The sequence below is a fragment of the Gossypium arboreum genome, chromosome 3, assembly GCF_025698485.1.
Source record: "Gossypium arboreum isolate Shixiya-1 chromosome 3, ASM2569848v2, whole genome shotgun sequence".
NCBI classification, from domain to species: domain Eukaryota; kingdom Viridiplantae; phylum Streptophyta; class Magnoliopsida; order Malvales; family Malvaceae; genus Gossypium; species Gossypium arboreum.
Genome location: NC_069072.1, coordinates 32,112,307 through 32,128,423, shown reverse-complemented (window position 1 = coordinate 32,128,423; position 16,117 = coordinate 32,112,307). Strand labels below are relative to the sequence as shown.

At 30.9% G+C, this 16,117-nt stretch overlaps 1 protein-coding gene across 1 annotated transcript; it reads left to right on the top strand.

The window, feature by feature from the left end:
• Nucleotides 1-14,569: 14,569 nt before the first annotated feature.
• Nucleotides 14,570-15,530, top strand: LOC108472859 (probable calcium-binding protein CML25). Its single transcript, XM_017774420.2, has one exon. It carries the CDS (start codon nucleotides 14,803-14,805, stop codon nucleotides 15,316-15,318), a length of 516 nt encoding a protein of 171 aa, XP_017629909.1. The 5' UTR covers nucleotides 14,570-14,802; the 3' UTR covers nucleotides 15,319-15,530.
• Nucleotides 15,531-16,117: the final 587 nt, after the last annotated feature.

The window sequence follows — 16,117 nt, the reverse complement described above, 5'->3', positions numbered from 1 at the left end:
AGGAGAATTGCAATGAAAATCATCTCAAACCCTTTTATTTTCTCTTTCCGGAAGTAAAGTGCTTGAAAATTACAAAGACAAACTGCATAAAAATTCCATTACAACATGATTCCGGGAACATCTTGTATTAGAAATCATTCAGTTGCTCTTTATAAAATGTTAAATTCAGTATGAAATACAAGTTAATTAAGTTGAAGAAACGACCACACCAAGTCAATACAGTACCAAAATAAAAAGATGTAATTAAGGTAGTTGCTTATCTTAAACTTTAAGTCACGTTAGTGCAAATGCTAGATAAGACTTTTTATATCATCTTCCATTTCCGAACATAAATATAAAGCAAGTAAATCCAAAAACTCCAGTTGTTTGAGAACCCCATATGGAACCTATAAAGTAACCCACTTTGGTTCAGTTGTTAGCGAAACCTCTTTTGTCCCTCCAGACATCTAAAAGCGAGTAAAGCTTGTTTACTATCTTTTGAACCAATTAAAGAGGAGCATGTGTGACCAATATAAATAATCTGAAAAGTGGACCGGATTAATCTAAAATTTAGACCAATAAATGAATCCTACAAAAGTGGACAATATTGATTTGAACTTTCTTTAGACAGCACTGTCCTGCAGCATTAACAATGGATTGGCTATTCTATTGCTCTCACTAATCAGAGGAATTTACTACAATTCTTAAAATACATACTTACATATACAATTCTCACTATGTTATCTATCAGATTTGGACCAAAATTAAGTCAACTTACATTACACAAGAAGGGAATATTATTAAATATCTCTTACAAGCATTGAATTAATACCTGCAATTTGGGACGGAGGGCTTGAATTAATACCTAAAATAGACATGAGAAAAAAGAGTAAATCACCTCAACTGAAGAACTCCAGAAAAATAATTTTAATCCAGTACATAGCTATGATCTTTAATCAATCAACATTCCATAGTGAAGATAAGAACAAGACCTCCTGTTGAGATGACGGCATGGATTTTCCATATTCCTGTGCAACAGTTCCGTCTACTAGTTCTTGATCTTTGGCGACCTCCATGCCTGACATCAGTTCCTTGCAACCGTCCAACTGACAGTAGCCCAGATATGAAACAAGTAATTTGCATTAAACTTTAGTAATGCCAAATTTTAGCAGATCACAAGCACCAGAAAAGGAGTTTCATTTATTACCATCAAACAAATAAGATCGGCAATGTAGAATAAAAATATAAAATCAAAGGAGAAAAAAAAATCAGCCAAAAGGCCATGATGCAAGTTCTACAGAATACCCATATTTACTTAATACTGATCATTAGCATAATCAAACAGCAACAGGCATTAGTGAACTTGTAACACCCCGTACCCGAGTCCGTTACCGGAATCGGACACAAGGTGCACACAGACTTAACTATTTTCACAGTCCATCTAGAAATTTCCAGACTAGCTGGTCACTGCATCACTTTCGCCTTAAAAATCATATCTTGAGTTTCAAAGCTCGAAAATTTATTTCGTAATTTTTCCCTGAAACTAGACTCATATGTCCATCTAAAGATTTTTTTCTAGAATTTTTAGTTGAGCCAATTAGTACAGTTTATTAGTTAAAGTCTCCCCTATCCCAGGGTTCGACTACACTGACCTTCGTGCGTTACGAATTGAATATCTCCTTGTACAGGGCTTTAATACTGATTCCGTTTGTTTCTATAGAAACTAGACTCAGAGAGAAATCTATTCATATATGGCATGACTCCTAATTATCTCTGGTTAATTTACAATGAATTTCCAAAGTCGGAACAGGGGATCCAGAAACCGTTCTGGCCCTGTTTCACGAGAACTTTAATATCTCTTAACATATAACTCATATGACCGTTTCGTTTCTTCCACATGAAATTAGATTCATCAAAGTTCATTTACATAATTTATTCACTATTTAATACCATTCCTACTATTTTTAGTGATTTTTCACATCCACATCACTGCTGCTGTCAGCATCTGCCTTTAAGGTAGGCTTTACCTATTTCATGATTTCCATGATTCAATTGGCCCTTTGCATACATAGCACAAAGTGTGATCATGATTAACCATCCCAATGGCTAATCATTTCAAAACAATTCCATACCTCATAATGATCAACAAACAAACGATTATGGTACTAGGCTAACGATATATAAGCCATTTTCGCATGGCCATCCAAGTTTACACAAAACCGAAAGGTACATGACCTTCAACAAAAGGGTAGTCCTATACATGCCATTTCAAAGTTCAACCAAAATTGTACCAAAATGGGGCTTTGATAGTGTGGATGACTTCGACTTGATGATCCCGAATCCGATAGCTAACGAGCAAAATCTATAAAACAGAGAAACAGAGAAGACGGAGTAAGCAATTTATGCTTAGTAAGTTTGAGCAAGAGATTCCAGCACAACAAAAGCATAGCATTCATAAAGCTAACGGATAATTTCATATGCACAAATTCTCAATATCATACTCATTTCACATTCCAACCCCTATGTTCATACATAAGGGATCATCTTAGCCAAATACCGAAACCCATTACTCGATCGAGCGAATATTATTCAAGGAATCAACTAATTCAAGCACATACGAACATACCTCATTGCTGGAATTTTTCAAGCGTATTAACTGAAAATTTTATAGCAAGACCGCTCATTCTCGAATCACGTACCTTCGGAATTTAACCGGATATAACGACTCGCTCAAATGCCTTCGGGACGAAGCCCGGTTATAGTGACTCGCCCGAATGCCTTCGGGACTTAACCCGGGTTTAGTAACTTGCACAAATGCCTTCGGGCTTAGCCCGGATTTATTAACTCGCACGAATGCCTTCGGATCCTAGTCCGGATATAGTCACTTAGCACAAAGCCTTCGGGACTTAGCCCGGACATCATTCGAATAACCGAGCACAATTATCAATAAATTATGACACATTCGTATTTCATTTTCATTAGCAAAACTCAAACACAAGGCACCATTCACACTTGAAATTTCGGCTCAATAGCCACACACAAAGAGCATGATTTTAATTTGCTTTAAACATGATCTAATCAATTCAGAATTTAAGCTCTATTACTTAAGTACTTACCTTGGATGTTGTCGAGCGATTTCGACGGCTACTCGACTACTTTTTCCTTCCCTTTATCGGATTTAGCTCCCCTTTGCTCTTGAGCTTAATTTGACAAATAAATTGATTTAATCATTTGAGCATCAAAAGAGGAATTCAAGGTACTTAGCCAATATATATACTCATTAGGCATCAAAGTCGCATATGTACGAATCATGAATCGAACTCAACACATTAGTTAATATTCCTCTTAGCAATTTTCTAAGCCAAGAATAGGCAACAATATGCTTGCCTCTAACCGAATGCATGCACACCAATTTCCCTCATGTGGCGAATATGCATGTCCATGTTGAGGCCAATTATACACTTATTACCACACAAAAACAGCATACATTTTACTAACTAATGCATTCCATATTGTAACTCAATACACATCTATCATTTCCTTCACAACCGAAACATCATCATAAGTAAGTATATACCTTGAGATAGTGTATATATGTCATACCAATACATCATGCTCAAACATATATACATATATATATGCTAGAGCCGAATCTCAAGTTGATTGTAACTAAACATGAACATGATTTGAAACACAAATCTTACTTTCCATGCAATGAGCATAAATCACACTTATGGATGTACCATGGCGAATACATCACGACACCATAATTTTGGTCATGATTACACAAAGAACTTAGTATCTCATTCAAAAATGCTTAAAGAAAATCTAAGAGTCCTCAATCCACCATCACATGTATCATCATCAAGCTTCATATTTAACATGCAATGGCATTAACTCAAAATCCACCTTGGCCAAATACCATCCCCATGATATAACAAAGATTTGAACCATGGGCTAATAAGAACATCAAGTTAGCAACCAAAAACATGCATGAATCTCATGGCACAACATCAAACATATCTTAATCTTGATGCAAGTATAGCCAAACCCTTCCTAATCCTCTTCCAAACCAAGCATGAAGCAAAACTCCTTCCTTATCCTTAGTATTTTCAGCCAAAAAGAGAGTGAAATGGATGAACAAAATTTTTTTGTTTTCTTTCCTACCTACACGGCAATGGGGAGGGAGAGAAGCCTTCACACACACATTTTTTTTTTATTCCTTACTCCTTATTTTATTCATTCCAACATAACCCACTTACCAAACATGTTTCATGACATGATTTTGCCCATAATTCCTTGTCATGGCGGCCACTAGCTATTGGGGAATTTGACATGCAAGTCCATTGTTTTGCATGCATGCTTTAATTAGTCATCACACATTTCCCCATCATACTTTCAAAGTTTACTACTAGGTCCTTTCTAGTGAAATTCACATTTATAGCTTTAAATCAAAACATCAAAAATGTCACACATGAGTTAACACACATTATAGGAAATAAAATAAATATTAAATTATTTTTATGCCTCGGTTTTGTGGTCCTGAAACCACATTCCGACTAGGGTCGTTTTAAGGCTGTCACAGAACTCGTTAGTGGAACTCACAACATATTCATAAGCAAAGAACGCCACAACAAAATCAAATTCAAGGGGGGGAATAGCAATTTTTGAGCATATTACCAACTTTCCAGCCTTAAAAATATTTCTTGATGCATATGTGTTTTACATCAAAACCAATTATATATTTGCAGCAACAATGAAAACCCCACAAGTCATTTACATTACAATTTATAACATGCCCAAAATATAGAAAAGATCCCATAACCACTAAATTAATTTCTCAAAAAAGAGAAAAGATCCATACTTTAGCTAAAAAAAAAATTTGAAATTAAAAACCTAAGCAGATCCATACCTAACTGCAGTGGCAGTCAAACCGAAATTTATTTTTCCAACTAATTAAAAAAAGCCTACGAGAACAAAACCTTAGGTGCTAGTAATTCTTTAACAAATTAATAAGCAAATCAATCGATCATAAATTAAAAGATGAGGAAAAGGAAAAGGGAAATGGGAAAGATCGGCACTGAATCGAACATATCAATATTCCATTATGACCCAAGTTGTAATAATAAGAGAAGAAAGAAAAGACCAGACATGAAAAAGCAAATTCAATTTTCTAGTGAGAAACTCACCTCAAACCTGAAACCGAAAGGGTGTTCTTTTTCTTAAACGAGGAAGACCTTGCAATGAAGGAGTGAATACCTTTCTACGACTTTCGTTTCCCTTGTAGGCCTATCATTTCTAGGTGTCATTGGCTCTTTCTTCTCAGCCGAATATCGACCAGATTTCCTAGAACTCCCCTTTCTACTATTACCTTTGAAGAAATGAAAAGGAAAAAGAAGTGTGAATGGTGTAGGTGTATTGACTTGGTGTTGCTGGAAATGGGAAATTTGAGGGCAAATTTTGAGAGTTATTTGGGGGATTTAGGGCGCGACGGAGATGAGAAGAAGAGGGAGTAATGAGCGGGTAACAAAAAATTGGGGATTTTGATTTTCCTTTTTTGTGGCGTTTCCACTAAAAACGCCATTATAATTCAATTTTTTAAGCTCAATTTTTTGTGGCATTTTACCTAAAAACGCCACTATTGTTTAATTTTAAATTTTTTATATTTCTAACATATTTTTTCTATTTTTTCTTTCAAAATTTTTGTGCTGAGATTATCATTTTTAGTGGATCTCTAAGGGAGTTGCATACGTTGGAATGGATTTACTGAAACTTTCGACTCATTTTATTCATTAATAATATTCCTCTTAAGTAAAGGTTTACAATTTAAAAACAAGATGCAAAACCACAATTTCATATTACTTTTAAATAATTTTTTAAAAATTTAAGTAATATTTAAAATAATTAGATTAAATTTTAATTTTTTATATATTTTATATATCAAATTGTTTAGATTAAATATTTTAAATATAAAAGCTTTAATTGATTACATAAAATTTTATCATTTAACAAATTTCATCATAAAATGGAGATATGAGTTGGGATATTTAGAATTGTCTTTTCTTATGTAAACCAGTGAATGTTAGAAAAGAAAGTCGCTTAAAATATTTCCATAACAAGTATAATATGTTGTTGGAGTTTCAACACACTTTAACCGGTAAAGTAAGAATTTCAAACAGAGCACCAAAGAAGAACGTATTATACCCGGGTAAAATATGAAGGAAATTTTTTATTAATATATAAATTTAAAATATATATATATATATATATATATATAAAGTAAACTCAATCAAACAAGGAAAATATAATAAATTCTTAAATATATAAATTTTATTAAAACAACTTTTCAGAAAATATTTTCAGAAATCGCCAAACAATGAAAATATTTTACATGATTCATCCAAACACCGTAAAAGTAAATCATTTTCCAGAAAACATTTTACCTACAAACAAACGGAGCCTTAATATTATCTCTTTTACTAATATATATGAAATTATTTAATATATAAATTAAAAAATACTAATTACTAATCTAAGCCTAAACCCCTAACTTTTATCCCCTAAACCCTAAATCATACAACATAACCCTTAAATCCATAATCCATAACCCCTAACCCATAACCCCTAACCTCTAACACCTAAACCTTAAACCCCAACCCTTAAACCATAAACTGTAAACCATAATCCATAAACCCATAATCCATAATCCATAAACCTTAAAATAGTAACCCTTATATTTTAAACCCTAAATCATATATGCTAAGCCATAAATCTTAAACTATAATGATAATTAATTCAATATTTTAAAATTTAATAAGACTATATATCTCTTTTACTATTATATAAGAATTTATTTAATATATAAATTAAAAACAATAAGTCATATACCCAAAAATTTAAAATTATTTTAAATAACAGTATTTTAATTTTTTCATTTTTAACAAATATTTTCTATAATAAAAATTGAAACACAATTAACTTTATGATTAAAATAACAATTAATTTTATATAGACTTTTAAATTAATTTTTATATAAACTTTTAATAAATATACAAGTTAAATAATATTTTCTCACATAGGAGTGTTAAATCTTAAAAAGAAAAAGTAATTCTATTAACATACTTTAACAAATTGAATACTAAACCACTTAATTTGTAAAAGCTAAAATATGAGATAAGTATTTGTACTTTTCAGAAAATTAAAATTTAGTCATTATATTTCTATTCTTAAGAATTTAATTCCTCTATGTTTCAAATTTCTGAATTTAAGTTTAATTATTAAAATTACTTTTTTATTATTATTAAATTCGTTAGGGATTTGGATGTCGAATTTGGGAATGGGTGATAATACTTTAGGGATTTAGGATGAGGAAGAAGGGGAAATAGAACTAGGGAAAAATGGAGAAAATGTTAAGTGTATCGTGTGGGTAAAAATATATAAGACAGATAAACATTTAAGTTTTGAACAAAATAATTTAACATTAGCGGCGTTTATAACCAAGCGCCGCTAAAAATGCACCTATTGCGTCATTTAGGGTTTTAAGGGTTATATTTTAGTATTTAGGGTTTGTTAGGATTTAGGGGTTTACTATTTTAGGGGTTATAAAATAGTGCTTATGATTTTTTTGGGGTTTAAGATTTTAAGAGTTATATGACTTTTAGTGGCGTTTTACCAAAAGCGCCGCTAATGCTCTGTCTTTTAGCGGTGTTTTACCAAAAGCGCCGCTACTACTCTGTCTTTTAGCGGCGTTTTACCAAAAGCGCCGCTAATGCTCTGTCTTTTAGCGGCGTTTTACCAAAAGCGCCGCTATTGCTCGATTTTTAGCGGCGTTTTGGTAAAACGCTATTGCTCTGTGTTTTACAATTTTTACGGCATTTTTTGATAAAACGCCGCTAAAGCCCTATTTTCCTGTAGTGTTAATTTATTACCATGATAATAATTAAAATAATAATAATAAAATAATAAAAATAACAATATGTTTCTAATAATAATAAATAATGGTAATAAATATATATAAAATAATAGTAACAAGAATAAAGAATAAAATAAAATAATAATAATAATAATAATAATAATAATAATAATAATAATAATAATAATATTAAAATAACACTCTCCTCTCCTTCTAAATCCGCCATTGGTCCAAACCTTGTCTCATCAACGGACCCCACGAGCGTAGTCGGCGCCACCATACACGGCAGCCGGACCTTAAAAAACCCTTTTTCGGTAATTTTAAAATGGGTAAGCTTCTTCCCTTTATTTTTACTTTCGTATAAAAAAAACAAAAGAAAATTGAAAGAAAAAAACAAACAAACAAAGAACTTAAAACGAGAATAGACAAAAAAAATCTCTTTTGCTTTGATCCTTGATTAATCTCCAAAAACCAACCCCCTTTACAATAGTTTTGAATGGCTTTTATAGCCAAATTTTACAATCGATTCCTCTTTCTTTTTATAGGCAAGTGGGGTGATAGAGTTAGTGAGGTGGTTTAGTGGTCGGTTTAGTAGGGTGTTGGAGTTAGTAGGGTGGTTTAGTGGGGTGGTATTTGGGTTGTAAATGGGCTTTATATCTTGGATTGTTTTTTATTGGGCCCTGGACTAAAATTGGGCCCTACAACTTATATTCTTTAAAATAAAAAATTACAAAAATAAAAATTTATAAAATAGAAAAAATTCTAAGAAGAGCTTAAGAACAAACGATGTTTACTCTAAACCCAAACCAAATAATAAGTTAGAACGAATTTAAATAGTTATGTATTTACGTTGATTTGTCTAAATTTATTCTAATTTATGATTTGATCTAGGTTTTAGTCAAACATCGTTTATTTTGTGTTCTTCCTAGAATTATTAATAATATTTTATACTTTTAGGAAAAAAAATTTAGATTTTTTGGAATTTTCATAATTTAAAGAATTTGTACTGGTTTCGTAAGAAATTATTTTTTATAATTTCAAAAGAAATTAAAATTTTAAAATATTTTCATTATATATTTGGATTTTTTGTATTTTTAGAAATTTATGAATTTTATAAAAAATTCATAACTATAATTTTTTAAAATATTTTATAGTTTCAAAAATAATGATTTATTAGAATTTTAATTTTTTATAATTTTATGATATTTTTAATATACAATTTTGTTATTACTTGGTATTAGTGGTTTATTTTAAGTTGATATTTTGGTGACAGATTTTTATTGATAGTTTATTGCTATACTATTTTTAATGAAAATCGTGAGGTGCCATGTGAGGGGATGGAATGAATGTTGAGGTTGGAAAAACATGTTTTAAATTTTAAACTGAAAATTTGAATATAATTGCGGAGTGAAATTAGGTAAAATTTATTTGGAAAATATTTAGTGAATTATTAGCGGAGTTTTTAGCCTCCACAAATAGTATTAGGGATTTGTAAGTGTTATAACAGAAATAGTAATTTAAAATTAAAAAAACACATAATAATTTTTAAGAATATTTGTGAAATAAGAAAAAGTATTATTAGTATAGCAAATATTAACTCTAATTTATTTGGGTTGAGATCTATCCTATTACATTTTCATCCATTAATAGCTAATATAATACTCATTGTTATTCAAATGTGTAGGACCCATGTAGAGTCACATCTATTAAATATAAAAATCTACTCGTAAATAATGATTAAAAATGCATTAGTTAATGGACGAAAAAGTAATGGAGTAGAATCAAACTCAATTTATTTGTAATAGTAATTACCGATAGATATGATAAAAAAAATTTGAAATAGATTGGTTTTCATTTGATCGGATTTGATAGAGTTGGATTTCTTTTAAAAAAAAATTAAGTTTGAGATGGGGGAAGTTATTTTTTTTTAAATCAAGTCTAAACCCGTTCTACCCGTTTGAAATATTTACAAAATCTAATTAGTTAATGGACCAACAAATAATGGAGTAGAGTCAAACTCAATTTATTTATAATAGTAATTATTGATAGAGATATGATAAAAAAAATGAAATAGATTGGTTTTCATTCGATTCGATTTGATAGAGTTGAATTTCTTTTAAAAAAAATAAGTTTGAGATGGAGGAAGTTATTTTTTTTAAAAATCGAGTCTAAACCCGTGAAATATTTACAAAATTATCTTCGTTATATATTTATGATTTAGATTTAATCCTAAAATTTGAAAAAGCTACCCTAAAATTACCCGTTTTACCCGTTTCATATATATAATAGCTAAAATAATAATAATAATAATAATTAAGAAAATTAAGAAAAGATAATTAATTAAATTTTTATTTACCAAAACTTCTCATATTCACTCTCAATAAAAATTTTATTAAATTGAAAATTTAACGGAAATTATAAAAGTATAGATATTTAATTAGCTTTTTTCAAAATAATCCTATTAATATATTTTAAAATACTTAAATTACTATAATACCCTATTATATGTTAATGACTCTTAAAGGAGTTAGTTTTATATTGTAAAAGGCCGTTTTTAATGGTATAAAAATAGTAGTTTCGAACACCATTTCGATGAGTGAGTTCGTAAATATTAAAATAATATTTATGAGGTTAGTATAAAGTTTAATTAAATTTTGGTCCTTTAATTTTTCTTATAGATAGTTAATTAATAAATAAGGACTAAATTGTAAAAGTGATAAAAATTCATTATTAAGGAATTTTAATTAACTAAAGGACCAATTGAGCATTTTAGCCCTTTTAAATATAGTTGACGGTGGTGGATGATCACTAACTATGTTAATTAGGATTAGTAATTAGTTAATTAAGCTTTAGTTAATAAACATTATGAATAATTAACTTTAGCTAAAGTAAATATATTCAAAAAATAATAATAAAACATTCTTCTTCATCTTCTTCCTTCCACGGTTTCTAAATGAAATAAAAAGGTTTTTAAGCTTTCAATCATTAGGCCTTATGTTGGTAAGCTATTTCAAGTGCTTTTCTTATAAATTTTATGTTTTTAAGTTCTCGAGAACTTGATTTAACTAACTCATATACCAATTTCTGAAACTGTTGAAGTTTTTAAAAGTTACTATCGATAATTTCTTGAAGTTTTTTTTTATGTAATTTAGTTAGATTTTAAGCTTAAAAATTAAAAATGACTAATTTGTAAGGTGAAAGTTGTTAATTTTGAGCATAGAAACTAAAGTGCAAATATTTCAAATTTAGTAAGAGATTTCTGTAAATATAGGAATTAGAGGGATGTAGAAGGATGAAATTGAGATCGGTTTCGAAATCGAAGCTCAAATTTGAAAGTTATGACATTTTCAATTTTAGGGACTAAATTGAATAAAATGCAAAATTTTAGGAAACATTAAAAAAATGAAATAAAATTGTCATAAGCATATAATAGACTGATATTAAGTATTTGGAATTGATAATTGAAATGAATTATTATTATAGATTGAGATTTGAACTAAACCGTAGATAATAGCGAAAAAGGCAAATTAGCAGATTAGTCCTTGATGTTTAATTAATTGTTGATTTTGTCTGGTAAGTTCATATGATAAGTATATGTATATTTAATTGATAAAATCTTGTTATGTGAATGTATGTATGTTTATTATTTTTTGAATTATGTACAAAATATTACAAAATGTGAGATTTGAATTAAATTGGAAAGAAGTGTTAAAATCTGTATAAAGTGACGCCCGAGTGAGTGTAGTAAAGAATAGGACACATTTGGCATGCCAATAGAGTTAGTTGTGCGCTTGTACGGGTTTGCACTTCGGTGCCTTTCCTTGCATTATAGTGCTTTTGTATAACACTACAGTGCTCTCTAGTGTGGTGTAGTACTGTGTATTCAAATTTATTTACTAAAGTTCATTGGACTAAATGACTAATACGAATTGAGTAATGATATTGATATGGTATGAGTTTGATAAGAATGTGGTTCAATATCAGATTGGTTATATGATTTATATCAAAATATCATTTAATGATAAATGTATATGTATATATATATATATATATATGTTAACTTATCGTATGGAATGCAAATGAGAATTCACCTTGTGGAATTGAATTGGCATGTTAGGTCTAAATGTTGGATTATTTACGTTATCGTATATAGTATTAAATGAGGTATGTTTATCGTTTTATGATTATGAACTTATTGAGCATTCAAAATTCTTACTTGGATGTTGTTTTCTTTTTTTGTAGTTTGTCTGTTAGCCAAACTTGTCAATCGGATCACCTTAGAGCTCACACTATCTAGCTGTTGATTTGGTAGTCTTGTTCATTTACATTCAGTTATGCAGTATAGGTGTCAGTAAGTGATAATTTGGACCTAGAGTATGTGTATATATGATTGTTTATATTACTAGTTGGATATGTTGGTTTGAATTAGTTAATGTTTGAGGTTAGGCATTATTTGCTAAGTAGTTCATGTTGATTTTAGTTTTGAATTAATGTCTTTGAATGTTATTTGAATGGTTAAAAGTGGTAAGAATGAATTGGTAATCTGTTGTGGTCTTATGAACATTACTTAAATGATATTTTGAGTACGATAATGCATGACAAAATGATGATTTTGGATGGTTATGGACCAAGGATTGGTTGGTTGAATTGGTATATCTTTGATGGATTTGTTTTAACAAATTTATGGGAATGTTAGAATGGAAGTTTAGAAATAGTTGAATAAATGTTTAGACATGTTTTTGGACTGGTTTTGTGTAGATTTAAGTGTGCATTTATGTACCAAATACACTAATAGTTTAGATTGGCATGAAATAGGTAACAAATGACTTATTTTTGCACTAAACAGAATCCTCGTCTCGACAACGACCAACAGTTTGTAACGTCCCGACATCAAGTGGTCCGACGTCGTGATGTGGCACACTGTTTGGCGACGTCACGACGTAGATGAAGTCACGTGGTGATGTCGTTTGGAAATTTTGAATTCTTTGAAATGTAGTCCTTATTCAATCTTAGGTTAAATTTAGAGCTTACGTAACCTCGCATAAGACTCGGGAAAAGTTTTAAATTGTATTGAATGATTTAAATTATTGAAATTATTGGGTTTTGTTTCGTTTTATTTGTTAAATGTCTATAATTATTCTGTTATCGACTGTATCATCTTGTAACTCAGATCCCGCAATCGAGTCGAATGAGAGGTATTACATATATTATATGCTTAAATTACTATGATACCTCTATTAAGTTTTAGTGACTCTTAAGGAATTAATTTTATATTAAGTATAGATTTTAATCGCTGTACTTTTAAAATGAAATAATAAAACTTTGTATGATAGATAAACAAGCAAAATAGGCATATTTGTAATAGACGAAACATAGATTCATCAATTTAAAATATGAAGTGATTTTTTTTTTATTAAAAGAAAGGAACAAGTTTACATGAAGCTAGAACAATTTTCACAAAAGCCAAGTCATTCTCATCCTCAAGCAGAATCTATTCTATCTCAAGATGAGGAGAGTCAAATAGATGAAATCCCACGCTCATACATGTTCTTAGATTTGCCACAGTGCCTGTGACTCTATTACCTTCCCTATAAGTATGTTGGACAGTAACCTCCCAATCGCGAATTTCGAATCCATCGAACTAATGTATTGGAGTAGTCTTCATTTGAGTTGTTATTGATAAGATTGGCAGCAGCAAGGCTGTCCATTTCCAATATAACACATGCCGAAAGTCCGTCCATGGCACCCTAAACATCGGCATCCAATACCAAAGAACGACCGACTATACGAGTAAAGCCTGCCATCCAATTTCCACGATCATCTCTAATTATGCCTCTTGAAGTAGCAACATTTTAATTCAACTTAAGCTCTCCATCAGAATTGATCTTAAACCATCCTTGAGGAGGAGTGTGCCAATTGACCATCTAATGCTAATAAGTCTCACTGTGTCTTCTGTTGACTACTTCGGTTGGTAGGGACTACCGCACCTCAAGCCAAACTCACTTCTTTCCCAAATGCCTTCTGTTTCAGTGAAATATGAATCAAAAAACTAATTTATTCCGTCTGTTCCATAAACAACAAGAGAAAATCTCAAATCTCATATCCTGATATTCATTATCCTTGGCAAAGCAACCTGAGTTAGAATGTTTAGCAAAGATCTAATCTTTAGTCTCCATTGGCATAAATTTATCAATCTTTTCAACCTTAACCATAACGACTGCTCCAAAGCAGTGTCTAGTTACATGTACCATATCTTCAGTTTGAAAATTGTAAATCGAGCAGTGGCCATGTTCACTTAATAAAAAATTAAAATCCATATTTGATTTCATACCTTAGATTCATTGGTTAAATGCAATTGCTTTAAGTATTTCTAAGTTACAACGAGTTAGGTGAAACATGTAATGTTATATATATTAAAATAATACCACATCATCTAATTAAATTAATAAAATTTTTGCAATAGCTAAAAAACAATTTTCTATTTTTCCAGTGTACATGAATTTTTTTCCATTTTGTAATATAATTCATAGACATATACAATACGGTTGTTATAAAACAAAGTCGACAAAATCTAGTGGAAATAATAATAATAGTATTTCAACATCCGTACGAGCATTCCAAATATCACGGTTTGACACAAGTTAAAGCCGAAAGACATGCTTTCAAGTTTGTTGTTTCTTTTCAAACAAACTCTGGATACAAACCAATCATGCCTAAACTCCCTCTCTAACAACCAACAGAACCTACCGATCCAAACCAAAAAAAAAAAAAAAACTTGAATCTCCATTTTTTTTTCTAACCAATATTGTGCTTTATTAATTTCTCATGGCCTGTTTTTTTCTTCAACCAAAAGAATCTCTAATTGCTTTTCCATTCATTTCTCATCTTTGAATCCAAGTGATAGCAATCTAATGGGATTTGGGTCGATTTTGAGTAGGGAAAAGAAGCAAAATCCCTCAAATCCAGTTGCTTCTTCATCTCCAATGCGAACCCAACTTGAAGAACTGGAACTAGTTTTCAAAAGGTTCGACATCAATGGCGACGGTAAGATCTCATCTTCGGAGCTTGGTTCCGTCTTGGGTTCTCTCGGACTACAACCCTCCGAAGATGAACTCCTGAAAATAATCAAAGAAATCGACACTGATGGTGATGGGTTCATAGATTTCAAGGAGTTTGTGGAGCTGAACACCAAAGGAGTGGACTCAAACAAGGTTCTGGAGAACCTGAAGGATGCTTTCTTGGTGTATGATATTGACGGGAATGGGTTTATTACGGCCGAGGAACTTCACCAAGTTTTCAAAAGCCTCGGAGATGAATGCTCGATCATGGAATGTAGGAAGATGATAAGTGGAGTGGATAAGGATGGAAATGGGATGATTGATTTCGAAGAGTTTAAGGTTATGATGATGGCCGGCGCTAGATCTTAACTCCATGGAACCTCGGACTCAATTAAGATGATGGGGTTCCCTTTTTATTTTGGAGGGTTACTCGGTCGTGCCATGTTTTTATATATCTAAATATTAGTTGATCAAAAGAATATTATGCAAATCACTACCAAAAAAAAAACGAAGTCCAAATGTTCTTATACAATCCATGAAATATGGACGTGTTAAAATTATAGTTTTTTTTTTCTTACAAATGTCATATGGGGTATCCAACAGAGGTGACATGAGACATATCAAATACCTTGCTCATCAGAAAAAATAAAATATCAACTCTCTTTTCTCAACCAAAACAAAAACGGATTGTTCTTTAAAAAAAAAAGAAAAAGAGATTAAACCCAAAAATAATCGAGAAATCAGTGACCAAAATGTCAAGCAAGGCTATACATCATACGACATCAACGACACAGCTATAGTAAAACACAATCGCTCCCTAAAAATCAACAAAACCACACCCCATAACAAGCCAAAACCTACTCAATACCTGCATTACAAGAACCAATATAGGCACCTAAAACAACATATATCACACGTCCAATGCACCCAAAACAGCACCCTTACAAACAATCCAGTAAGGACCTAAAACAGCTACAAAAACTCCATCAAAACCCAGTTCAAGAGTCTCCCCCTTAGACAAAATCAACATCGTCCAAGGCCACCAACATTTCAAAGCATCACCTACTGCAATATTCTTAAACAATAACCCCATGACACAACAAAATCCAATCATTTCACCTTTCATTAGCCATCAATTAGTAATACGAGTCCAGCAAAATTCAACTTG

What these genes read in the sequence shown, in the direction of transcription:
- LOC108472859 (XM_017774420.2), top strand. Translation starts at nt 14,803, where the DNA reads ATGGGATTTGGGTCGATTTTGAGTAGGGAAAAGAAGCAAAATCCCTCA.